Raw genomic sequence first — 25819 nt, forward strand, 5'->3', positions numbered from 1 at the left:
GGAACCTCCACTCCTTCTTGCACGCACTACGCAGCGGCGGCAGCTCTATCTCTCTCCATCTCTCCAGTCAGTCTTCTGCTCTCCCCTTATACCAGTGAAGACTAAGAGACGTAAGTATTAATAATATATAAGTATATAATAATCCTAACCGTTACTAATTGTGATATGGCGTTACCATACATGCACACAAGTAGTCCAATAGTTATAGTCGCGTTTGTTGTGGAGGAGACGAGCAGACAGAAGAGGTTACTTACTTGGCTAAGCTGGCTACCATTGTGGGCTCAGCTCATCCCCTCCCTCCTCCTTTGACTTGCGGCCTCTTTCTAGCTTGTCCTTTGTCCCTGTTGGCCAACAAGACACCTGGCTTCGTTTGCGTTTTTGCTTCGCTGTTGCGTAATCTGTCAGTTCTGTTGCAAAGCAGTGTGTATACTAGTAGTATTGGCACACAACGTATTTTGCAGTTAAAAGTTTGACCAAAGTGATTGCTGCACGTGTACTGAAAGATGACCAAATAAATGGCTTAGCTAACGTTATATACAATTTATCAGTTGCAGCAAACATTTGTTTCATATTTCTTAAGTCCCAATTAATCAGATGTTTGCACGTTCAAAGAACGAATTGAATGTCAGTCACACACAGTTGGCAGTTAGTGCAGGCCTAGTTGGAGTACGATACAAAAAAAAAAGTGTGGCAGAATGTCCTTCATTTTGGTAAAATCATAAATGAACACAGCAGAAATCTTTAATATATCTACTGTAGTAGTTTTATTTCTATATGGTTTACTGCATTTCATGGTTATGCAAGCCTCTAATTAAAAAAGACTATTGTTCCCCAATCCCCGCCCTGCAGTGCTGAGCAACTGACTTGCATGTGACTAGACTTTGTTTGCCTCACTGAGCCAGCTTGAATGCAATGCATACATCAAAGAATGTTGGTGAAATCCAGAAAACGGTTAACTCTTTGCAGGAGGCTTTCCCATGCCCCCCCTCCCCCATGTCATGTAACTGCAGAGTTGCCCTCAGACACCCCACCCATTTAACGGCATATCCGCATAGTCAGTATATTGACATATCGGCACCAGAAACCTGCTGACTATCTGTTTCCCGCTTCTTCAGTGAGCTACCACCATGTCTGCTGGAAATGCTAAGATCGGCAAGCCTGCCCCTGGCTTTAAAGCCACAGCTGTGGTGAATGGAGAGTTTAAGGACATCCAGTTGTCGGACTACAAAGGTAAGAGACTTGCAGTACAAAGACATAGTAAAGACTCTCGCATAGTCTAAGTAAATTGCACACACACTGCCACAGTCCTTTACTTTTAATAGCCCAGGCTTACCAGCTCTTGCCTATGTGGACATGGGGTCTGCTGTTGCATAATTTTAGTCCTTACGGACCCCAGCTGAGTCCAGTCTGTGTATGCTACATCTGGACTCTGATATGAGCCTTCATGTATTAGCAGGAGATCAATGGGTTTTGTTTTTGTATTCTATTCTATTAGGGCTGGGCGATATAGCGTTAAAATAATAGCATGGTTTTTCAGGGTAATTTGCGGTAACGATATTAATGACTATGTGGGGGGGGGGAACCATTGGTGATTGCAGCAGCATTTTGTGACGACAAGTCAAAATATAAGCCTAAAAGTAGGCATAACAGTGTTTTCCTTGGAATCTTCAGTAAATGTATAAATAACTCTATTGTATAAATATTTTAGTTTAACAACCTAAAGTAACTTGACCTTCTTCAGGAGCCTGCAAAATAGTATCACCTAATAAAACTGACCTAATTTTGAGTACAAATGTAAGTGTTCTGGTGATGAGAGTGCTGTATTATGCGTGCTGCTAGTGTATGCAAATGTACATTACGCCACTATATTGTTAATATGACACTACTTTTGATAAATTACAAATTTATACTGGTATCATTGTGAAAAATGCAGTATGACACAGCAGGGTTAGAAATTAACATATTTTTTCAAGGGCTTTTTTTGCCCCCCTTAATTGATTTTCAGGGGCTTTTTTTTGTATTTCGGGGGCACTGCATTTTTATGATAAACGGTAGGGGTGGGACGGTTCACAAAATGGGACGGTTTGGTTCGTATCACGATTTTGGGGTCACGGTTTTCAGTTCGATATATGTTAATTTTTATTAAAAAAAATTTAACACTCAAATCTAAACATGCTGCTCATTTATTAAAAATAAAATAAAAGGTTTACAGTGTTTACAGCCTTTAATAATGTTTGGCACACAAAGACCGAACTGACTGAAAAATATAGGCTACATTTGTCAAAGTATTAACTTAGTGCAAACAAACAATATGCTCAGCCAGCACTAGACTTTCCTTTCTTTAATATAAACACACAAAAACAATGTCAACCATGTTTAAATTCCCCGATTGTCAGTTCTTAATGGAAAGATTCGTTTTCTGCTTGAAATTATTATGTTTCTGTCTACATTTATTTAGACTAACATTATTTAAATATTGAGTGCAACTGTGGTGGATTACGTAATTCGGTGAGTTGGAACTATCTATGGGTTGGCGCCGGGTCCCCCACGGACATTTTAGCGTCACGGACCACCAGCCCAGACAATGTTATCAGCTCCGGTAACGTTAGGAGGAGACGTTCTAACATCAACATGCAGTGGAAAAGCGGCAATAGTCCCGGTTGGAGTTAGTAAAACACAGTTGTATGTTAGCCTTCTTGGATGTTGAATAAACGCCTATCATTGTCTTTAAACACCCCGCCTCTCAGACTCCCATTTCCTCCTCTGCTACAGTAGCTAGTAGCTACGGTGACATTTCATTGACTACAGTATTAGCTTGCGGGCTGCGTCGGGCTACCATAGTTAAAACGTGCGTTGTGTTTACAAACTCCTAACGCTATGGCAAGATGTGTGTAGGCATATGTAATGTTAATGGCTATGTTTTTAAAGTCGTAATGAAGATTGATTTATATTGTGCGTGCCATTTTTACACAAACTGACTGGCAGCTGGCTGCCTGCAGCCAGTGCAGAACACCGGCTCCGCCAAATGATTTTTTTTTATTTGCGCGTCATCTGAACCGTACTCCCACAGACGCTCCATTACCGGATAAATATATATATATAATTAGTAAACTGTCGGGGGCATTAAGTGCCCTCCTTAACTGATTTTCGAGGGCATTTTGTCCATTTTCAAGGGCATTATGCCCCAAGCCCCCGTTAATTTCGAACCCTGTGACACAGCCCTATATTCTATGCGATTTTCCTCAATCCCTAACGAGACTGAAACTGATGACTTGTTTAATTATTGGTAGATATGTCATGCGTGATGATGATGACTCGAGTGAACACTGCTCACATCTCCTCTCTGCCCTCCTGTGCTGTTCAGGGAAGTATGTGGTCTTCTTCTTCTACCCCCTGGACTTCACCTTTGTCTGCCCCACTGAGATTGTGGCCTTCAGCGACAGGGCAGAGGAGTTCCGCAAGATTGGATGCGAGATCATCGCAGCCTCTGTAGACTCTCACTTCAGCCACCTGGCCTGGTGAGCATTCCTATCAGAAATCATAATGGACTTTGTAGGCCTAGTGGTTACAGTTGGGGTACCGAGAGTTCTTAGGGTCATGGAAAACACTTAGCAGTTACGGAATTTGAGGGGTGTGTTCTCAGGCAAAATTATGGGTGATGTATATCCAAAATGTTTTGGAAATGCCATAGTAAAGTTTAATATTGGTCATGGAAATGTAGCTTTATTTCATGAAAGAAATCACAGAATATGAAGAGCAAAAATGTATAAGATTGATTAATGTATGTGGTGGGACCACGATCAAGCACATCTCAAGGGTCATGTTTTACCATTAATTGACTATTGCGTACTGTATACCAATTTGTTTTTTCAAAGATGTTTTGCTGCTACTAATTAGGGATGCCCCATCACGTTTTTTGCCACCGATCGTCGTGAGCCATATCGGCCGATACCGATCCGATCGTTTTTGATTAAAAAGAAATTAAAAATTATTTTATAATTTTTTTTTATATAAAATATATATATTATATAATTAGACTTGTACTTGTATTATCTGCGAGACATCGCCACCACGCAACAAGTCAAAATGCTCGCTATCTGCAAACGGCTCCACTGTCTGTGTGTACTCTAGTAGCCTCCAGCTCCAAAAAGAATTCTCCTTTGCTGCAGCTGGAGCCCTATTGGTAACGTTACTGTGCTTTGGTCATATCACATTCAGCAAGCCCTCAGCTCGAATACGCATTGAATCAATGTTATAAGACATTGATATCAAGAGCTATCTGTAGCTACTGCTAGCCGGCTAGATGACGTTAAGACAGAACTTTTTAGTTCAATGGGACATTTCGTTTTGAACAGTGAACTAACGTCAGCTAACGCAAGCTAACGGAGGTATCAACATGGACTACTAGACTTGCTGGAGAATTTGTTGATCAGGAGCTATCAGTAGCTAGCCGGCTAAATACCGTTAGACAATGCCTACTAAAAATGAATAGTTGACTGGGTAATTTTGTTTAAACAGTAACGATAGCTAGGTAGCTAACGTTAGCTCAGGTCGAATGCACTATAGACTCGAGCAGAGGAGCCGCCTCTCAGTCCTGTGTTTACAAACTGTACACGGTGCGGGCGGGGCTAGGGAGGAGGAGCAGCGGCAGTTTGCAGGTCCTGTGTGTCTGAGACAGACAGCGAGTGAGATCTCCGCTTGATCGGTTTCCGCGATCGGCGAATATGACTCATTATCGGAATTCACAGATCGCATATTTATACTGATTATCGGCCGATAACGATCGGTGGCCGATCGATCGGGGCATCCCTACTACTAATCAGAAATGGTATTTTATAGGGGAACATCATAGTGCTTTATAGTTAAACTGGCCTCCTTAACAGAAGCACACCCTCACCATATCTGGAAAATCCTAAAAGATCCAAAATTACATTATTCATCATGCATTTATTTACATTGAGAGCTCTTTTTGTTAGATAAATCCACCTTTCTATTGCTGTTTGTGCAGCCAGTCTCCACCAGCGTGTCCATGTGATGTCTCACTACTACCGTGACTTGGCAAATTCCCAGTGAGTCTTAAGTGACTGTTTTAGTAGACGGTACCCACCCCAGTTTATCTTTTCTTACACTGCTGATCTGCACAGTAGTGATACATTCTCTGTGTCCTTGTCAAATGAGGGGAGTTAACAGTCTTGTCAATCTTGCCAACTTTGAGAATATAATCTCTCAGTTCAACTAAGTAAAACGTTGATCTTACTGTATTGTAACAGAACGTCAAGAGTTTCCAGTTTGTCTGCTTGTGGAAGGGCTTGCCAATATATGAATATTGGGTCTGGGTGATATCAGTAATTGAGAGCAAAATTAACTATATGAACACATAGGGCTGGGCGATATGGAAAAAAATCATATCGCGATAACGATATGATAATTTTATTTTATTTCTCGATATCGATAATTATCGAATTGTTATAAGTATAAAAAAAAAAAAAAAAATTATTTTTTTTTAACAACAGATGTATGTTTATTTTGCAGCAATTCTTTGTCATTGCCGCCATCTTTAGTGTTACATCCCCTCACACTCCAGTTCTCAGGCTGCAGCTGGTTTAAAAGCTAAAGTAAACCGGCTTCTCTGCTGGCTGTGGCTCCAGAGGAGTTGAACAGTTCTGGCTCTGCTGGTTTATTTTCGATCTTTTGGCGCTTTTTTGGTGGACAAACCACCGCACATGTGCACTGTGACTCGTGACTGGAGTCTAGTTCTGCTAGCACACATAGCCTACTGTGTACAGACGGTTTCAAAATGTATTTTAAATTAGAAAGCAAACAAAATAAATGGACAAGAGAAAAAGAAATCTGAATTTGGTCAGTATTGTCATTTGGACAAGCAAAGCCATTACTTTAAGTTGCAGGCAAGAAAGACAAGTCTGTCCACTGTCTCTGGTTTTAAAACTGCCCTGTTGCAGGTAAAAAAAAAAAAAAAAAAAAAACGATTTTTCGATTTTTTTTTAATTTCGATATCGATTATTAAAATATATCGCGATATTTATCGTTATCGTTATATCGCCCAGCCCTATGAACACATCACTACTAGGTCTGCTTATAAAGGATGAGGACATCTTAAAGTGTTTCATAAATCGTACTCTTTAATACACAGTAATTTGCTCCGTGACAAAAAATCCTCATTGTAGTCATTTGAGGTCAAAACTATTATCAGAATCGGAAAGGTCTTTATTGCCAAGTAGTTTACACATACAAGGCATTTGATTTGTTTGTTTTTGGTGTGACGTTAACAGACGGATAATTACGATAGAATAAAATAAAATGGTAGAATAAAATGGAATATAAATTAAATTAAAATAGAAGCACAATGGAATAGAATTATAAAATGGGCCAGGCCTGTACAATTGTGCACATATGCAGATATTGATAGGATATACCCCACTACCAATATTTGATGGACTAATATTAGCGCTACTATTTGTCAAACCATAAAATGAATGTATCAATGAGCCAGTTCCAAGTTTGCACAATGGGGGACTGTATTAAGTATGGCTGTCCCATGTTTGATGACATAAAGAATTGTGGTATCACACAATGCAACATAACATCCTCCTTTGCCGTCTCATCATTTGCTACCAAACATAGCTTATGTGTCTGCTACCAAATGTTACAGCTAATGCTACCCAGTGTTAATCAAAGATGCTCTTTGATTTAACAGTAGCCAGCATTAGCTGCAACATTTGGTAGCTGATGTTAGCTGTGATTATTGGTAGCTAATGTTGGCACTATCTAACAACACAAGAGGATGTGTTGAAGGCCTTGCATTATAAGGTAGATTGGGAGGACTAAATACAACATGACATGGGACCAATCATCCTTAATGGCATCCCCCATCGTTGATGTCTCCACAACTCTTCATGTGGTCACTAATGGGATAATTGGCTTTTATGTAGGATCAACACACCAAGGAAACAGGGAGGTCTGGGGCCCATGAACATTCCCATGGTGGCAGACCTCACCCGGTCCATCTCCCGGGACTACGGTGTGCTGAAGGAGGAGGATGGCATTGCATACAGGTGAGGCATGCTCACCATTTATATGAACATATGTTCAGTAACTCCTCCACTCTGGAGCGTCACATACTCTTCCTTTTTTGATGGATGGTGGATAAAAGAAGGATGGCTTCTGATTGTGTCCTTGTTTTTATAATTGTCCTGATTTACATTTGCCACTTTGTCAACCAGATTGATTGAACATTTTATTAACAGATTGCAGAATGGGTACAATACAGTACAACTCAATACACACAATTGTTAAGGGGTTGCAGACCAAAGAAAGACTTTCGTCTTGTTTATCTTGGTCCCCCAGAGCCACCAGTGTTGATGCCAAACGGGTTTTATTAGTCACATTCCATGTCCTCTGCTGCCTGGGACTTAACCTGTGTGACCATGTCCCTCTCAGGGGTCTGTTTCTGATTGACGACAAGGGCATCCTGAGACAGATCACCATCAATGACCTCCCTGTGGGGCGGTCAGTGGATGAGACCCTGCGGCTGGTCCAGGCCTTCCAGCACACAGACAAATTTGGAGAGGGTGAGTACTAGTGAGCGGGTCTGGGGTTAAGTCGGCACAAATAAGATGAAACTGGACTTCCTCTTTAGGAAATTGGCCTTCAAAAGAAAAACATATTTATTTTAAATGGATGGCTTTGACTAAACGGATTGTTTGTGCAGAACCTCTCAACAGGGCACCTTTTCCGCTGGAGAGGGAGAGCTTCTCTGTAATCCTCTGAATTGCATGTGTGATGTTACTAATGAGTTGACCTTTTTTTGTTTTATTTATGTGCAGGGATGATGCACATTAATCTTTAAAATTTTCATTAAACTTGTTGTGCTTTTATTTTAAGGGCAAGGTTGCTATATGGGAAGCGTCTATATTAATCCCAGCCGAAGAGTGCAAGAGCGCTTCCGCATTTTGCCCTGATTGGCCCCGTTAACGCCCTCCAAATGCGCATTTTCTTTTCCCCCGCTCAGACGCCGAAATGGAATACATGTATATTATGGCGACGTGATTCACTCGCAACGCCATAACGTTTTCCCTGTACATTGCAACGTTAACACAACGCAGCTGTCAACTGTACTTTACATATTATCCAAACGAGGACCACATGTACTTTACATATTATGGAATACATGTCAAATCAATCGCGTACCTCTTAGTTAGCTCAGTTAGCTGCATGTTATGTTAGCTCAGTTAGCTCAGCAGTTAGCTCATGTTAGCTCAGCAGTTAGCTCAGTAGTTAGCTTCATGTTAGCTCAGCAGTTAGCTCATGTTAGCTCAGTAGTTAGCTCCATGTTAGCTCAGTAGTTAGCTCAGCAGTTAGCTTCATGTTAGCTCAGTAGTTAGCTTCATGTTAGCTCAGTAGTTGGGATAAAGGAGTCGGAGGCGGTGTATCGAAGTTGAACCTAATTCCTTTATTCAACAGCAGCATAACAACAATGTCAACGTAGTCGAATCGATAGGTAGAATGATGTATCGAAGTTGAACCTAATTCCTTTATTCAACAGCAGCATAACAACAATGTCAACGTAGTCGAATCGATAGGTAGAATGAATGCTCGAGGCAGGAAGTGCTACACACAATATCGTCCGGGGGGAACTACTATTCCCAACAACAGTTCTGTGTGAATTATGTACAGTCACTACACAATCAATCAATCATGTACCTCTTGCACGGCTGCGGCGCGGCGGCTGGCGTGGCTGAATAACAGTAGCAGTGATCGCCTGCTGCGTCCATCGCGTGTGTGTATATATATACCGTATTAGTATTAATAGCAATATATAGCAATAGCATATAGTATTAATGTGATTGACCAGCGTTTAACGCGTCGTGTGTATATATATACCGTATTAGTATTAATAGCATATAGCATATAGTATTAATGTGATTGACCAGCGTTTAATATGGCGCGTTCTGGCATCTGTGATTAGTGTTGAATGGCGGTCTCGCGTCGAACCAAGCGGCGACCTCATGCGCATGCGCGGCGAGCACCTGGGTGAAGGAAAAGCAAATGCGCATTACCGTACTGGCGTATGGCGAAGAATGCGGAAGCGCTCTTGCACTCTTCGGCTGGGATTAATATACTCTTATGGCGTGTCTAATTTAGCCTCTTGTGCTGGTTGAGGCATGTGGTCGACCACATGGCCTTTTTATATGATGTATTATTTATATGGCATATTATGCAGCGGCCATACTGGGCCTTCTGCTCGATGCGCTGAAGCCGTAGGCTGTCAGCCTTCAGCACAGCGGAGCTGGTTTAGGTAATTGGTTATTGGCATTCCCTTCCGGCTTATCAGTCACATTGTGCACAAGACCTTGTTTCATCAGAGTTCATGGCGTTTCTTTACACATGGACTGTGACCTGACGGTCCAAACGTTCTGCTTTCACTTTACTCACGGCGGTGGACTTAAACAAGCCAGAGTCATTCCGCTTTACAAAAAAGGCAATAAATTAGACCCCGGGAACTATAGGCCTGTGTCGATTCTTAGTGCGATATCCAAAGTCATAAAGGATCATTAATGATCAAATAAACGAATACCTCTCTACAAACAACATCATATTCCACAGACACATGTTTATTATATCTGACAGACCAAATTAGAACAGAGGTGGACAAAGGTCAATTCTGTGGGATGGTTTTAATAGACTTACAAAAAGCCTTCGACACTGTTAACCACGACATACTTTTATATAAACTGAAGGCTATGGGTTTTAACAGTATATCCTTAAGGTGGATGGAGTCTTATCTGAGAGGCAGGAAACAAGTAGTGGAAATTAATGGGACCATATCCTCCTCACTCCAACAGACGTGCAGGGTGCCGCAAGGAAGTATTTTAGGACCACTTTTATTTCTTTTATGTTAATGACATGAAAACTGCATGTGATTGTAAACTGTTATTTGCGGACGATGCTGCACTCATGGTCTCCCATCAGGACAAAAGAGAAGTAGAGAGGTCACTCAGTCTAGAGCTTGTCAAGATCAGTCATTGGCTGGTCGAAAACAGGTTATCCCTACACCTGGGTAAAACCGAAGCTTAGAGCTGCCGCGGTATTGATATTTTCCTTACCGCACGAATTTGCGAAATATTTCCTACCGCCGCGGTTATTACCGCACAGTGCGCACAACAAAAAAAAAGTTTGAATGCATTTTTTTTTTTTTTTTAGTAGTAGTCTACTCTTATAGCCTGCCTCTAGTCTAATGGCGCTTTTCCACTGCATAGTACCTACTCGACTCGACCCGCTTTAGGCACCTGGTACTTCGTTCCTTTTCCACTGTAGCCAGGTACTACTCCGTTTGTCTCCGACGTGGGGATGCAGGCGGGGCCGCTCGCTTGTGTACACTGAAAGCTCCGTGGGCATAGATGTCCGAGGGCTTGCAGCAAGCCAGAGTTTAACACAGTTTCAATCAATCAATAACAACATTAACCAGACTCTCGTTGCGTCTATTCTGCCAAAGCTAACGTTACCTCTCATTGTGTATTCTACCAAGCAAACCCGGGTTTAACGTTACCTCTCGTGTATATCGGCTGACGGTAGTATTAGGCTAATAATAACAACAACAAACTTAACACATCAGCGATCTTGTTGTGACACTAAACTCTCCGCTCGGTGGTAAATTGGGTTGATGTCTGTTTTGTTTCATCAATAAATAAGGCAGAATACACAGTGAATCCATTCTTTTTTGTTTATTGCTTGGTTCTGTCGCCAACAAATCCTGAATGAAATGCATCCTTAGCGAGGCAGTAAAGATGGTGGCGTTCTGTTTTCGTTCAGAGGCTACAAAGTGTGACGCGTCTCTTCTGACCAGTCAGTGGTCTGCAATGTTTCACATGTCTTTTCTGGTACCACTTCTACCCAATAGGGTCGATTGGAACCGAGTAGGGTATATCTGCAGAGCCGCAAGCCAACTTTATTATTATGATAAAAAAACAGCGGTGACGCGGTATTCAGCCTAACTCTGCGGTGAGCGTGATGCAACAGCGATACCGCGGTAATGCGGTTATCGCGGCAGCTCTACCGAAGCTATCCTTTTTGGCTCGGCCATACGACTTAAGAGGTCTCCTGGGTTCAAGGTAGTGGTAGGAGATATCGAGGTAACAGCAAAGGAGGAAGTCACATACTTAGGATGTATTTTGGACAACACCTTATCAGGGGTGAGCATGGCACAAAAGGTGGTCACAAAGATCAATCGGAGAATAAAATTTCTCTGTAGAGTGTCTACCTATATTAACAGGTCAGCAATGGAAGTCCTGGCAGGGGCACTGATCCAATGTCATTATGACTATGCATGCTCCTCCTGGTACACTGGCATCACAGTAGCACTGAAAGGTAGGCTACAGACAGCTCAGAACAAATTAGTTAGAATGATTTTAAAACTCCATCCCAGGACTCGCCTTACACAGACACATTTTAACAGCCTCAAATGGCTCAGGGTTGAGGAGAGGGTCTCTCAAATAAAACTCAACATAACACATAGGATACTCGGGAATACTGTCCCTCAGTACCTCAGTGGATATTTTAACATGGTAAGGGATGTACACGGACACGCCACCAGGGGGAGCCCTACAGACATCGTCCCAGTGAGATGCAATAGGAAAATAGTCCAAAACGCATTCCTATATTCAGCAGCAGTACAATGGAATAGCCTACCAATGGAGTTGAAGACCATAAGCCCCTTCTCCACGTTTAAATTAGCTATAAAGAGGTGGATCATAAGTAGCAGAAGCTGGGAGTAGTGAACAAAGGGTTTTTAATATGTGTTCCTTTTTATTCTTTTATTGTCTATAAAATGGAATATTATTGTATGTTTTTGTTTTTATACCACACATCCTTACATACAGACACTACAAACACCCACGTCCACACACCAGTACATAAATCCACTGACACCAATGATGAAGGACCACAATGGAAACAAGCCTATGGCTTTATTGTGTTTTATGAAATCCTATTGGTAAATGGAGAAAATGTATACCCGTTTCATATTTTGATCAAATGTATGTGATTTTCCATTATAAACTATTCAATCAATCAAAGACTTTGTTCCTTCTCTCTCCCCACAGTGTGCCCTGCCAACTGGAGACCTGGCAGCGACACCATCGTCCCCGACATCCAGAAGAGCAAAGCGTTCTTCTCCAAGCAGTAAAGTCATCGTCCTCTCCCAAGATAACTTCCTAACTGTAGCACTTAACCTCGGATGACAACTACTCCCATTTAGCGAGTCTCTTCTTGGCGTCCAACCCCACAAACACATTATGGGAGCTGTTAGATGCAAACCTTTGACCTTCTTGACATTACAACTCTTCTACGATAAGCTGCCGGTGGAGCTGCCTCATAGTCCTGAGCACTGAAAGTATTCTTGTGTTTGTTTTTTTTCTTATTCAGATGGTATTGGTTATTTTGTACTTTGCAATTGTTAAAGAATCAGTTGACCGTCTCAATAGTACAAGTGGAAAGCAGTGGAATATGAGGATTGACATGTTGGCAGTGTTGTGTCTGACGAATAAATCATGTGGAAGATACAGATTGTTCTGTCAAACTGTTGTCTTGAGTAATGTTTTGGCCACTAGGTGGTGCCATTGCTGTATTCTTAAATTGTTCCAGTAAGAGATGTGACTTGTGAAATGGACAGAACTTTTTCTATTTTAATTCACATGGTTATGTGTATCGGGTATGTTTTTTTTCTTTTTCTATTTACACTTTATACTTGGTCTGTCAAAGTGTTTATTATTGTTCACACACAAACTTGACCAAATTGAACAAGGCAGAATATAATTGCCTCATTTTACTGATGTGGATGGACCATGTATGTTATTGAGGATAATGTAAAACAATTCACTAACATTTGGAACTATGCTAAGTGTTCACTAGACCCTAGATCTAGGGTTTTCTCCTCTTAGAGATTTATGGTTGCTTTTCTGTATACAATTCAACATGGATTAATTTATTGTGTAGTCAAGTTATAATCTTGAACCGATTTGTTTGGCCATTTGTCTTGATGCGAATCGATCCATTCCTTAGTCTGGTGCTGAAAGTGTCTTAACACTTAAAACAACCTTTGTTTTGTGGTCCATAAAAAACATGGTTGCCAGTTCATAACCCCCTTCATAGTGAAGCATGGATGGAACACAATACGTTATTTCCTCTTTGGCTATTAATGCTTGTAGGAGGGTTTTGACTTCAAATATTCACCATTTCACAAGGAAAAAGCATCTATAGTACCACACATAAGTGGTGTATTTTGTGACAACCCCCAAATTTGGAAATTAAGATGGGCAACACACTTGTCATTCAAGGTCGCAAAGTGAGACGAGGACTTGTGTATTTCGATATCTTCGAACCTATAGAAACAGGATGCCTCTTTGATTAAATAAACAATGCTGAGTCCTTGGACACATTTGTCCAGCCCAGTGTAGCCTTTGATTTAGAACCTTGTCAGATCTATTTTATTTACATCAAATCTGTAAAATTATATTCTATCTGGAAATTAAGCACCAGCCACTTTTTCAGATAGTGCTCTTCTCCTCGCGAGTCGTTTTGGGAAATTGAAAGCGGAGTGTGGGGAAACTCCCTTATCTTTCATAAACCACTCACTGACAAACCACCTCATTCACACGCACATACTGAGCTATTTGAGTGCGAAATCATAGGAAGCGCGCATGGTCTCTTGACCGGTAATGTAGGCGGGGGTTCCCGGAAACCTTTTCTCGATGTGACGTAGAAACTAAAATGACCATATATAGACATAACGTCTGTACGTCAGTAGGGAAACTAGTCTACGGCTCGCATTCGCACGCATGTTCAATCCTATATATAGATTACGGACATTATATGGTTCAAGCATAGCTATGACTTTGATTTTGGACTAATGGGCCCGTAAACCTTAGTATGTGAAACGGTGTAGTTTTATCAAGGAGATGCACCCGGAATCAATATCTCTAAATAGACGATGATTTTCTCGAGCATATCCAATGAATGACCTATAAGGCTAGCCAAATCGATCAGAAAATTGAAACATCACATATTTCGTAATTGCATTTACTTAAATATATACTGTACAAGTACAAAAAGACAAATATATCAGGCTCAACCTGACAAATACAAATAACTTACAATGGAATGCATCACAACTGGCAGTTGTCAAAGTAAAATGTAAACGGGCAAAGCCAAAGAGATGACACTTTCTAAAAACGTATTCAAAATGCCCAAGTGTTTCAGTCTTCTATGTGCTTAAGATTCCTGCTTTCTGGGCAAATAAACCATACAACCCTCTTCCCTTATGTCCTGTACAAACTTAGAGGCTATTTCCAATGTGAAATCACATTGTTTATGATTTGTATATGCTGTCAGTGCAGATTGCTTTTTTTGTGACAAGTTCTCCATTAGTCCAGTGTTTTAAAAGTGCAATGTTTCTTTAGAAAGACTTGATCTTGGGCGCCAACACAAGATGACAGCCACTGTTGACGTGTGTCATGACTTTCTGTTTGAGTTGGGCCACCTGCTCGCGCAGCAGGGACGCAGTGCTGGACAGTCCCACGTTGTCTGTCTTCAGAACCTTCACTTTGTCCTCCAGGCGAGAGATGCGCTCCAGCTTGCGCCGCCGGCACTTTGTGGCAGCGAGCCGGTTCCTCAGCCGTTTGCGCTCCGATTTGATGCGCTCCTGGTGGTCCATGTCGATGGGGGACATCGGCGGAGACCCGCTGTCACTGCTGTGCATGTCGGGGACCGTCTGGGGCTCTTCCTTCAGCCCGCCAAAGCGCGGCGCGTGGAGGCTCGCTCCGGCCAGCGGGTGCTGCAAGTGATGGGGACCGTGCGCCACGGCTTGGGGATGATGGTGATGATACTGGTGGTGGGGCAGGTAGCTGATGGTGGTCGAGGGGTAGCTGGCTGAAGAAGACAAGTTAGTGGTCGGGGTGCAACTGCTCAAGGTGGTGTATTCGAGCGGCTCTGGCTGCATGGACGAGCCGAACACCGCGGAGGCTGCCGGGCATCCAACACCCCCGGTGCCGATGGACACGTTCGGCGGTGCCATGTGGTTCATTTTATGGAGGTCGTCCAGCGCCTTAACGAACCCGTCGGCGAAGCCCTCTTGCTCCTCTGTGATGCCCCGGCTGTAGAGGTACTGGGGAGGGGTTGGGGTTGTAGTGATGACCCCGTTGCCGTTCTGGATGATGAGTCGCTCCAGTTCTGGAGAAGCGAGCTTTAGAGACCCGACGTCCGCCGTCCCCGCCGGGTAGAATGCACTCTCGGCGCGCAGCTGCTGTGACTTGAGGTTTGAGTTCCGATATGAATCGACGAAGTTCAAGTTCATATTCTGCTTTAGGAGTTTGTAGTCGTGCAGGGCAGCGCCTGAATGGCCATAAGCAGAGAGAAACGAGTCGTCATGATAAAAAGGCTGTTCCATTATTGTGGACATAATTTCTATAAGCAGACAGTCAAAGACAAGTGTGCGGTGCAAATGCTGCTTGGACCTTTTCAGTGTCCAAAATGTTCTCTTTCCAGCAGCAACACACGTCCCGCTGTATTATTATACTGGGGATCAAACTTATTAAAAAAAATAGAGCTAAACTCCCAAAATAGTGGAACTGTACCGTTTGTCGTTTTGTTCCGCTTTAGGTTGAGTCAAAGTGAAGTCCGGTGACTAATTCTGATGTTTTGATTCCACTCGTATGCGTTGATGTTCCGTTTGCGCTCCGGTCATAATAAGCTCTAACTCTCCCCCGGTTCAACAAATACGCGTGTGTTGTCGGATGTTCGCTCCGCGGTATTTATAACCTTATTACTAACCTGTACACCACAGCTGCTCTACGGTGCACCGATTGGTTGGTTCTTATGCCCCACCCTGGGACGTCGTGTTCGTGATGACGTTATTGCCAGGAACAAGCATAGTAAACAAGGCTGGTATACTATATAGACACTAGACAGAAGGAAACTATAAGAGCTAATACATATGCCATGGAATGGAGAAACATAGCCTACATTGAGTACACATCTTATGATTTAGATACATTTCACCTTTATGTGTCGATCAACGTTTTATAATATATGGGAAATGAACTGCCCCTTAGTTAATTAATAACCCCCCTTCAGTTCACAATACCAAATAAGGCTATATAGGCACAGGCTTACTTTATATTATCTATTATATATGAAATATAGATGAAGTAGCCTACTATAATGAACAACCATGCTTTTGTTGTTTTGTTTAGTTGCCTGCCCGTCATTCATTAGTTAAAATGTTATCAAAAGCGCGAGGCGATCAAACTGACCTGCGTTAGTAAAAGTGAAAACAGCCTGTCCCTGTATAGTCTCAAGTTTAACAATATCACATTGATAAGATCGTTGACTGCTGAAGAGCGATAAAAAAAAAGTGAAAACAGTCCATATATGGGTATGCCGGTGCATCAGTTCCTCTACGAAAAGCGGGAAGCCAATCCCATTTTGGACAGCTTCCACGATCCATGCCTCCCTCCGGCGTGGAGGAGGCGGAGTGGGTGTATGTAGTCGTATGTAGCCTACTCCTTTGCCCCAGGCGGGAAGGGTGTCTTGTCTAAATATCTGTTGTGCCACAGTGCGATTCAGAAATATGTGATCCTTAATACTAGGTGTTTGGCATTGGCACATTATCACGGGCTTGGCTGTAACAGTACTGTTTATCTGTATGTCGTGTATGTCATGTATGTTATGATGAATTGAAAATGGGGGACCCTGATGTAAACAAGACGAAAGTCTTTCTCTGGTCTGCATCCCCTTAACAATTGTGTGTATTGAGCCGTACTGTATTAATTTGTACCCATTCTGCAATATGTTAATAAAGTTTTCAATCAATCAAACGCTCCCTGATCGGATCATTTATCATTTCAACCCTTTTTAACAGCCTATTTCGACAGCACAGATTCTTACTAAATAGAAAATCGCCTATATTTCCACCACTCAGTATTGCTTTGTAAATTGTGGAGGGCTGGAATAAACGCAAATGTATGTCCTGCAGCTATAAGATAATGCCCCTTTGAGACAAACATATATTTGTATTATAAATATTGAATATCATGTTTTGCTTGTTGGATGGAATGTTGAAGTGGTGAGACTGCATAGGCTAGTAGTTTTGACATGGGGCCTATCCTTTTGGGCCATTGTGTTTTTCACATCCCTGGAAACCATGACAGCTAGATAAACAAATAACATCCCATAAAGCATGAAGGACCAAACCCCCAGTCTGAACACCTGTTAGGTAGAAATATGTCTCTGTCTACTCTGTATGGTAATGACCTCTGAATCACTCCCTGCAGTGCCTTCCCAGCCAGCTATACGCCCACACATCTCATCTCAGTTTGACTTCCAACCTTTTACCGGTTTGCAGGTATACACGAGTTGTGCACAGTAGGTGCTCCCTTTGTCTTTGCTCTAGGTTGGACCAAGGCCTATAATCCTGAATTCCACCAAGCATAGTTTGACCCAGAAAATGAACTAGTAAGCAAAATTTAAAGCACATCCACTACATCTACATTTACCTTTTGTCAATTTTATCCAAAGTGACTTAAATAGACTACAATAGACTACAAATAGACTACAATAAGTCAGCAGGAGGGGTACACCTCTAGCGGCTAAGGGTAAGTGGTATTGTTCGTCTAGCAGTGCCGAACTTGAGTGCTTCACTCTGAGTGCATAGTAGTATAGACATAATTTTAGCTTAGTAGGTAGTAGTATAGGCAGGCATCGTAGCATTGTAGTAATAGTAACATAATATTAAGATTTTTTTAAATTTTTCTTTTCAGATATTGATTGAAAACGTGTTTTTATATTGATGAAGGACAATTTTGTGTGTTTCATTGTTCCACCACCGTGGAGTGAGGACAGAGAATAGCCTGCTTTGTTTCAATGACTCCCCAGGAGCCCAAAGAGGAGTGGGTCTCAGACAGCCGGAAGATGCAGAGCGTAGACCATACCAGACCAGACCATTGACCGGAGATAGGAGGGAGGCATTCCCCTTGTTGCACTGAATGCCAGGTCAAGGACCTTGACGTCGATTTGTGTAGCAATGGGAAGCCAGTGCAGGTCTCTGAAAAGTGGGGTGATGAGCCGCTCCGTTCAGTATAATAATAATAATAATTATTCATTACACTTTTTTTTTTGATCTACTTTACTCCCATTTTCTATTTTTCTCCCATCCAAATTTCGTATCGTCCAATTCTACCCTCCCCTGTCTCGAACGTTGTTAGGCCATGCCGCCCACAAGTCGGCTGCAATGTGGACGATGCCTTGCATCACGTGTCCCCTCCGGTACTCGAGGAAGCAGCGTCGCATCTTTTCACCTGCACAGCGCGATCTTTCAGCGTCGGGGGTCTGCGTGGGAGGGACACACCGCCCCCGTCGCTTCCTGATTCTACTGCGCAGGCACACCCACCGACCTGTAGGAGTCGCTGTCCACAACGTCCGATCCCCACCCATCAGCTTACCACCCCCTAATACTGCCAATTGTATTAGTATGAACGACCAGCCAAGCTGATAGCAATGCGGAGAGCTGGGCTCAAACCCAGCGTCTCCTGCATTGGTGGCGAGCGCCTTGCCCACTACACCACCTAGCCGCCTATTCATTACATTTGTATAGCACTTTTCTAGACACTCAAATGTAGGGTGGAAATTGGAAATTGGAAATTGCCTCCTTCACCACCAGTTAGCACCCAACCTTGGGCTACGCAGGCTCAATGGCTGCCATACACTGGCACCAGGCACACATCACAATGGCTGGACGGCTCAGGAGACAGGGATTGATATCAACCAATTAAGGGGAAGGGATGATTAGGTGGCCTTGATGTCAGAGACCTGATTGGGAATTTGGCCAGGAACGTCGGGGAACCCGCTATTCTTTGCGATAGGCGTCCTAGGTTCTTTAACAACCGAGATTCAGTCAGGACCTTGGTTTAGCATCTAATCCGAAGGACGGTGTCCCTATCACCTCAACAGGGGCATTGTTACTGACTAGTCCAGAGGACAGAGTGCCCCCTGCTGGACAACAACACCACTTTCCGACAACGGCCTTGACCAGGGCTCGAACCGGTGATCTTCCGATCATGAGTCTGGAGCTCTACTCATAGCCACGCTGCCGGACAGTTGAAGTGCCTTGGTGGTGCAAGCTGGTAAACCAGCCGACAAGTAGCTCTGTTTCCTGAGCTTCAGTTTGAGGTGGTTGGTCATCATCCAGACATGCAGGCCGAGATCCTCGGGCCGAGAGACTTGGGTATCTGGGGGAGGAAAGGAGAGGAAGAGTTTTTAATTATCTGTATCTGTAAGGAAATGGGCGTGGTTTATACCAGAAGGTATTTATTTATTTTTTGCAACAATTGTACACTACAATTAGATTGAAGGAAGTCACGTTAAATCCGGCAAATATATTTTCTAACCTAATATTCATTGGAAATGCAATTGTTGTGCCTTCAAAGCATCAAATATTGACAATTAATTATGAATATATATTTAGACCTCTTCATACTGTAGTACTTGTCATCTGTACTTGTGCTCTCTCTCGTTATTCTTATTTTTAACTAAACTAAGTTTTATGAACTGTCTGAAGTTGACCCCCCCACTTTAACTGAACAATCAGCAACTGAAAACTTTCTTTTTTGCTTTATAATAATGTTTTATTATTATTATTTATATTATTTTATTATATATATTTTTTGCAGCCTGTAGATTATTATGAGCCAAATAACCACTTTTATTGCTATTTAGCTATAGCTTTTTGTTAAGAGTGTAGAACAGCAGGCCTTTGCACACCTTCCTTCCTTTGCTAAATCAGATGTGTTCTTTTTACGCAGCGTGTAGACTAATAGGCTGGCCATAAGATGTTGTTGTTCTCTGACTATAAAGTTTAATCGAATCATGCAAAAGTTTAAGCATGATACTTATGAGCATCGGAAACTAATCTTTAAAAAATGCTCACATCCCGTCTACAAATTCAAAATGACCCATGTTCAAGATTTTGTTTCTAAAGTCTATTGTCTAACAAATGATTTATACATAAGAATGACAAATAGCCTAAATATTAAATTTGTGGGGTGAGGAAGTACGAGCGGATACCGCCCAGTTCCAATAACCTAGTTTTCAGTGTGTGATTATTAAACTGATATGACCATCATCATTGCCTTCAAAAGATACTCACAGTCATTCATTCATTAAATATAATTAATTTCACATGCATAACTCATGATGACGATTTAAGACAAACTTAAAACAAGCTTTCTCTAGCTTTTGAAAATGTAGGGGAGACCTTGCTCATCATGGAATACGAGAGAAAACGCCATGCCTTTTTCTTTCTCTCATTTGACAGACTTTAAAAATATGATTACTACTTTATTGTGTCAAAGAGGTCACTTTACATTTAGGTATAGTAGGTGTACACACATACACATATAACTGCACATATCCATCCATACATACGTACATACACACACAAATGTACATGCGCATATTTTAAATCTTGACACCTTTTTTTCCCTTTTTTTTTTACCCATCACCCATACAAAAACAAAAGACACAAACACAAACAAAAGGGGGAGTACCAGTACAGATCCTGGGCTGGCAAACCTATCCATCCATCCATGGTATACATATTTTTTTTTTATCCACTTTTTCTCCTTATTTTCTATTTTTCTCCCATCCCAATTTCGTATTTCCAATTCTTCCCTCCCCTGTCTTGAACGTTGCTAGACTATGCCTCCCACTGGTCGGCTGTAGTGAGGATAGAAGCCTTGCATCACATGTCCCATCCGGTACACGAGGAGGCAGCCTGTCGCATCTTTTCACCGCAACAGCTCGAACTCTCAGTGGCGAGGAGTAACGCGTGGGAGGCTCATGCTGCCCCTAATACTTCCTGTTTCCGCCGTACCGGCGTCACCCAACCGACCTGTAGGAGTCGCTGTCCACAACGTCCAATCCCCACCCACCGGCTTTCCCACCCCCTAACACTGCCAATTGTGTTAGTATGACGGCCGGCCAAGCCGGTAGCAACGCAGAGAGCTGGGCTCGATACCAGCATCTCCTGCGTTAGTGGCGAGTGCCTTGCCCACTGCGCCTCATGGTATACATCTAATATTCATCCCTACTCGTCCCCACATACACATATAAAAAGAAAAATAAGTAAAAAAAATATATATATAATAAGTAAAAAGGCTTGAATTTTCATTATAGGTGTAGGCCTATGGGGTGTTCCCCAACAATTGAGTAGTAGATCAAAGATAACTCTCTGCCTACTACTACTACTACTACTACCCTAGTTTTCTATTAGTTTCATATTACTTAAATCCTCTTCTCAAAGACTGATCTGTCTGTCATCTAATACCTTTCCATAGTTTAAAGAAACCCCATCTTTTTCCCAGCATATTTTCATTCTTATTGATTTTGTAAGTTACCTTTTCCATACTATGTCCTCTACAGTTTCTGACCACTTGTTTACTTTCGGAGATTCAAGTTTTTTCCAAGCTCTTGTTATTTGTTAAGTGCTGCAGCTCTAAAAAAAAAAAAAAAAAAAAAAAAAAGTATAATTCTTATTTTTGTAGGTTTCTGGGGTGTGTTCCTAACAGTATATCTTGTTTTTCTAGATACCCCACTTTCTCGAACATCTGTTCCATTATGTGTAAAATATCTGACCAGTAGATTTGTATTTTTTACATGTGAAGAATATATGTGTATGGTCAGCATTATTCTACCCACATTCCCTCCAGCAACTGGGATTATTTTGTGCGAATTTGGACATACTCGATGGTGTTCTATACTTCATATTTATGTTCCAAGCATACTCCTGCCAAAAGGGTGATTTTATGCAATGGAAGATATCATTAAAGCTTTGATTCCACTCGTTATCTGGTATGTTTGTTTTCAGTTCCTTCTCCCATTTATTTTTAATATAGCTTAAATCTTCAATTTTGTTTTCTTGAAGTATTCGGTAGATTTGTCCAGTTGTGTTTTTGAGGTTATGGCTTTGTTGAGTCTTTATCATGTATTTCAGAAGGGGGTGGAGATCTTCAAGAGTTTTAATTTGGACTTTTTCTCTCAAGTAGCTTCTTACTTGCAGGTATCGGTGGAAGTGATTACTAGGACAGGCATATTTATTAGCTACATTTTCAAAATAATCCACTCCTTCATTGTACATTTGATAGAAATGTATGAGGCCCTTAGCTTCCCATGTCTTAAAAAAACACATCAATACTGTTTGGAGAAAAATCTGTGTCCCATGCTATTTCTCTTATCTGTTTCAGCGGCAATGACGAAAAAAGTCGGGTTATCTTGCCAGTGGTTGAGCGCCAATCACGAGAAAAGGCAGGTTTTAATCGTTATTTCTTTTATTTGCTATATCCATTCATAATTCATCCATCCAGCCTGATGTTATCATTGGGAATGGCTCTGAGATCGCAAACGGCCAATACTCTAAAACTATACTCATATTCACCACAGTAGGTGCGGCCGGGTAGCGCAGCGGACTAAGCGTCTGCCTACCACCGCAAGAGACACTGGTATCGAATCCAGCTGTCTGGTCGGTCGTCCATACTGAGAGAAAATGGTGGTTTTTCAATGTATGTGATGTATAGATTGGGGAGAGATGACAGCTAAAATGGTAGATCGAAATGTGCATGGAAGCAGGAGACGGTGATATTGACGGTGGTGGAACCAGTGGTTTCACAGGCACAGGCCGCGTCAGTGAGGGTTTTGTTATGCATTCCTTGGAAGAACATCTGAGATAAGACGGAGTGTCTCCCAGAGAGGGAGAGCGGTTCACAGTGAATGAAAGTTTATTAGTGTTAAAGGTTATGCAGTTGTCATGACAACACGTCGCATGACAACCAGAAGGCGGGGCCGTCGTTGCGACGACGAACCTCTATAAGTCGAACGGTGTTTCCGGGTGTAAGGCAGACGATAATCTGACCGAGAGCGAGTAGGACTGAGATCACACAGAGGACTCTCTCTCTCCTCTTATCACGAGAGAGGGGGGGGGGGGGGAGGAGGAAGAATGCCACGACATCATTAGCTTCGGCTAACACGAGGAGGGTTCAGGCTAACGACTAGGCCTGACCACTATTGGACTGAATAACAAAAGGACAATTCTGAACACACCGAGAGATCATTAGAATAGACTCTTCAAGGACGATACAATTTGATAACATCTGATAACATCTGATTATGAGGTTCTGTTTATAGCAATAAAACAACGCTTCTCCTCATAAGGTATCTCACAGTGTCGAAGTGTCGAATTCTTACGGAAGTGGAGAAGTATTATGGTTTATGGATTGCACTAACGGGGGAAGATAAGGATCTTATCTACCAGTATCGGAGACGTCAGGACCATTAAAAGTACACAACGCAGAGGAATTGGATGGAGAGCCAAACAGACGAAGACGTGATACTGGCCAGTTTGATCAGAATCTTACAATACTGATACAATTGGCAGTGTCAGCGAGTGGGAAGCCGGTGGGGTGTATCCTGGTTGTTGTAAACAGCGACTCCTACAGGTCGGTCAGGGCGCCTGCACAGCGAGGGAGGGAACTGGGGAGGGTAGTGTGATCCTCCCCAGTGAGAGTCCTCGCTGTCAGGTGAAAAGAAGCGGCTGGCTGTCTCCACATGTGTCGGAGGAAGCATGTGATAGACTTCAGGGCTCCCTAGACCGGCAAGTGGGGGGGCAAATGCACGCAACGACCAGGAAGGGGAGGGGGGAATTGGCATAACGACTAAATTGGGATGGGAGAAAAATACAGAAAAAAAGGAGGAGAAAAAGTAGATCATATTCACCACAGTATAAAACGGAAATGTATGAAAAAATCTGTTTTTTGCATGTTGACCGGAAGAAACTCACTGACAATATAATATTTAATATAGTTTTTAGCCCTGCAAACACCGCCATCTATCCCTATATTCTTTAAAGCGATGGCCTTCTTACCACAAGGTAAACAGCAACCTCTAGGCGCTGAATGAGTTATGCAGATAATTTCTTGTTCCTTAATTTTATTTATTTTAGATATTTTCCTCCAGATTTTAAATGTGTTATATATAGAATAATTGTGTATTTTGATCTGTGCTTTTTTATAACTGGAGAAGATCAATGTGCTGAGTGATTCCACTAACTTCAACTCAATTGACTTCCATTTGGGTCTCATCTCGTTTTTTCATCCATATTAAAATCGGTTTTACCTGTGCTGCGTAATAATAATTAATTTTAATAATATACATTTTTTCAAATAAAGTGAGAGGTAAAATGTTCCACCTATTCAGATCTTTCTTTACAGAATTCTCCAAATTTCCATAATTACACTGATGTAGATAGGTTATAGTTATTCCCAGATATCTCAAAAAAATATATATGATTACTGATATTTCCATTGGTCCAAAACAAAGAAACAGGGCAGGTGCGCCTAGGCGGAGAGTAGCTCATAACATACAAATCCCCCTCCCCCCAGCATAATAATATTAATAATATCTGTGTAATATTGATTTGTGCTTTATTCTGACGCAGGCTCATCCCTAACAGCAGTGGTATGAGAAGGCATGATAAATTATAATGTTATGATAATGAGATTTGGTGTAGAGAGAGAAGAGGAGGGGTCCAAGGACAGAGCCCTGGGGGACATCCATCTGTAGGGGCCGGGGGTCTGATAGGGTGCCTCTATACAGTCGTCGAGGTAGGATGACATGCCAGCACAGAACCTACAACTCCCATCCCTGCAAGGGATGTGAGGAGGATCTGATGATTGACTGTGTGGAAGGCTGCTGACAGGTCCAGAAGAATCAGGACAGAGGAGAGGCCTTTCGCTCATGCTAAGTGAAGAGCCTCTGTGACTGCTATGAGGGCTGTCTCTGTGGAGTGACTGGTCTTGAAGCTTGACTGATTTGGGCGCATTTACATTTTACATTTAGTCATTTAGCTGACGCTTTTAAGCAGTGGCGGCTCGTGAATTCTTCACGGGGGGGCGGAATTAATTAGTATCCCCCTCTATCTCTCCTTCTCTCTCTTTCTCGCTCTCACACACAGCGCGACGTGGAATCGATTCGTTACACAATCAGACCTAGTATGTGTAGTAGTATATACCAAGAATAACTTCAGTATGAGTACAGGGCTGTACACATATTTTGCATATTGTTAAACGAGCCAAGGCTAGCTATTAAACTATCGATATGAATCGAAAATGGGGGACCCTGATGTAAACAAGACAAACGTCTTTCTCTGGTCTGCATCCCCTTAACAATTGTGTGTATTGAGCCGTACTGTATTGTACCCATTCTGCAATCTGTTAATAAAGTTTTCATTCATTCATTCATTCATTCATTCAAACATAGACGATATTGAACAATAATCCACTTATTTTCAATCCAAACGAAACTCCACAAGAGAGAGAGAGAGAGAGAGAGAGAGAGAGAGAGAGAGAGAGAGAGCGTTAGTTAGTTTAGCATTAGCTGAGTGGCTAACAGCGGCTAACGTTAGCTGAGTGGCTAAGAGAGAGAGAGGGAGAGAGAGAGAGAGAGAGAGAGAGAGAGAGAGAATTAACTCACTTTGTTTAATTGAAACGTGGTCCAGCCGGAGGGCTTGATAAAGTGTATGTCCACTGACTGTCCCCCAGACTGTTGTCGATGTATATCCATTCCACTGCTCACTGTCCAGACTCGAGACTGCATCACAACACACAGCATCGAACATCCTGCAAACTACCGTTCTATTGTCCACTTTTAAGCAAAACCGAGAAATGCGGCTACGGAAAAGTACTGTCGTCGCCGCGTCGGC

The 25819-nt window shown here is 42.2% G+C and overlaps 2 protein-coding genes across 2 annotated transcripts; one reads left to right on the top strand and one right to left on the bottom strand.

Moving 5' to 3' along the window:
• On the top strand, positions 1-12595 carry prdx2 (peroxiredoxin 2). Its single transcript, XM_084319405.1, has 6 exons — positions 1-110; positions 1116-1230; positions 3365-3518; positions 6951-7073; positions 7459-7589; positions 12120-12595. Exons 2-6 carry the CDS (start codon positions 1128-1130, stop codon positions 12200-12202), a joined length of 594 nt encoding a protein of 197 aa, XP_084175531.1. The 5' UTR covers positions 1-110; positions 1116-1127; the 3' UTR covers positions 12203-12595.
• Positions 12596-14080: 1485 nt separating this feature from the next.
• On the bottom strand, positions 14081-15781 carry junba (JunB proto-oncogene, AP-1 transcription factor subunit a). Its single transcript, XM_084319404.1, has 2 exons — positions 15648-15781; positions 14081-15405 (listed from the first exon to the last, which is right to left on the bottom strand). The coding sequence occupies exon 2, from the start codon at positions 15365-15367 to the stop codon at positions 14471-14473; it is 897 nt and encodes a 298-aa protein (XP_084175530.1). The 5' UTR covers positions 15368-15405; positions 15648-15781; the 3' UTR covers positions 14081-14470.
• Between the last annotated feature and the right edge of the window lie 10038 nt (positions 15782-25819).

Source organism: Notolepis coatsorum (genome assembly GCF_963971535.1).
Source record: "Notolepis coatsorum genome assembly, chromosome: 7".
Taxonomy (NCBI): Eukaryota; Metazoa; Chordata; class Actinopteri; order Aulopiformes; family Paralepididae; genus Notolepis; species Notolepis coatsorum.

Excerpts from the sequence above, each read along its gene's own strand:
- junba (XM_084319404.1), bottom strand. The coding sequence starts at position 15,367 with ATGAACTTGAACTTCGTCGATTCATATCGGAACTCAAACCTCAAGTCA.
- prdx2 (XM_084319405.1), top strand. The coding sequence starts at position 1,128 with ATGTCTGCTGGAAATGCTAAGATCGGCAAGCCTGCCCCTGGCTTTAAA. Across the intron at positions 3,519-6,950 it reads CACTTCAGCCACCTGGCCTG|GATCAACACACCAAGGAAAC; the intron begins GTGAGCATTCCT and ends GCTTTTATGTAG. Across the intron at positions 7,590-12,119 it reads CACAGACAAATTTGGAGAGG|TGTGCCCTGCCAACTGGAGA; the intron begins GTGAGTACTAGT and ends CTCTCCCCACAG.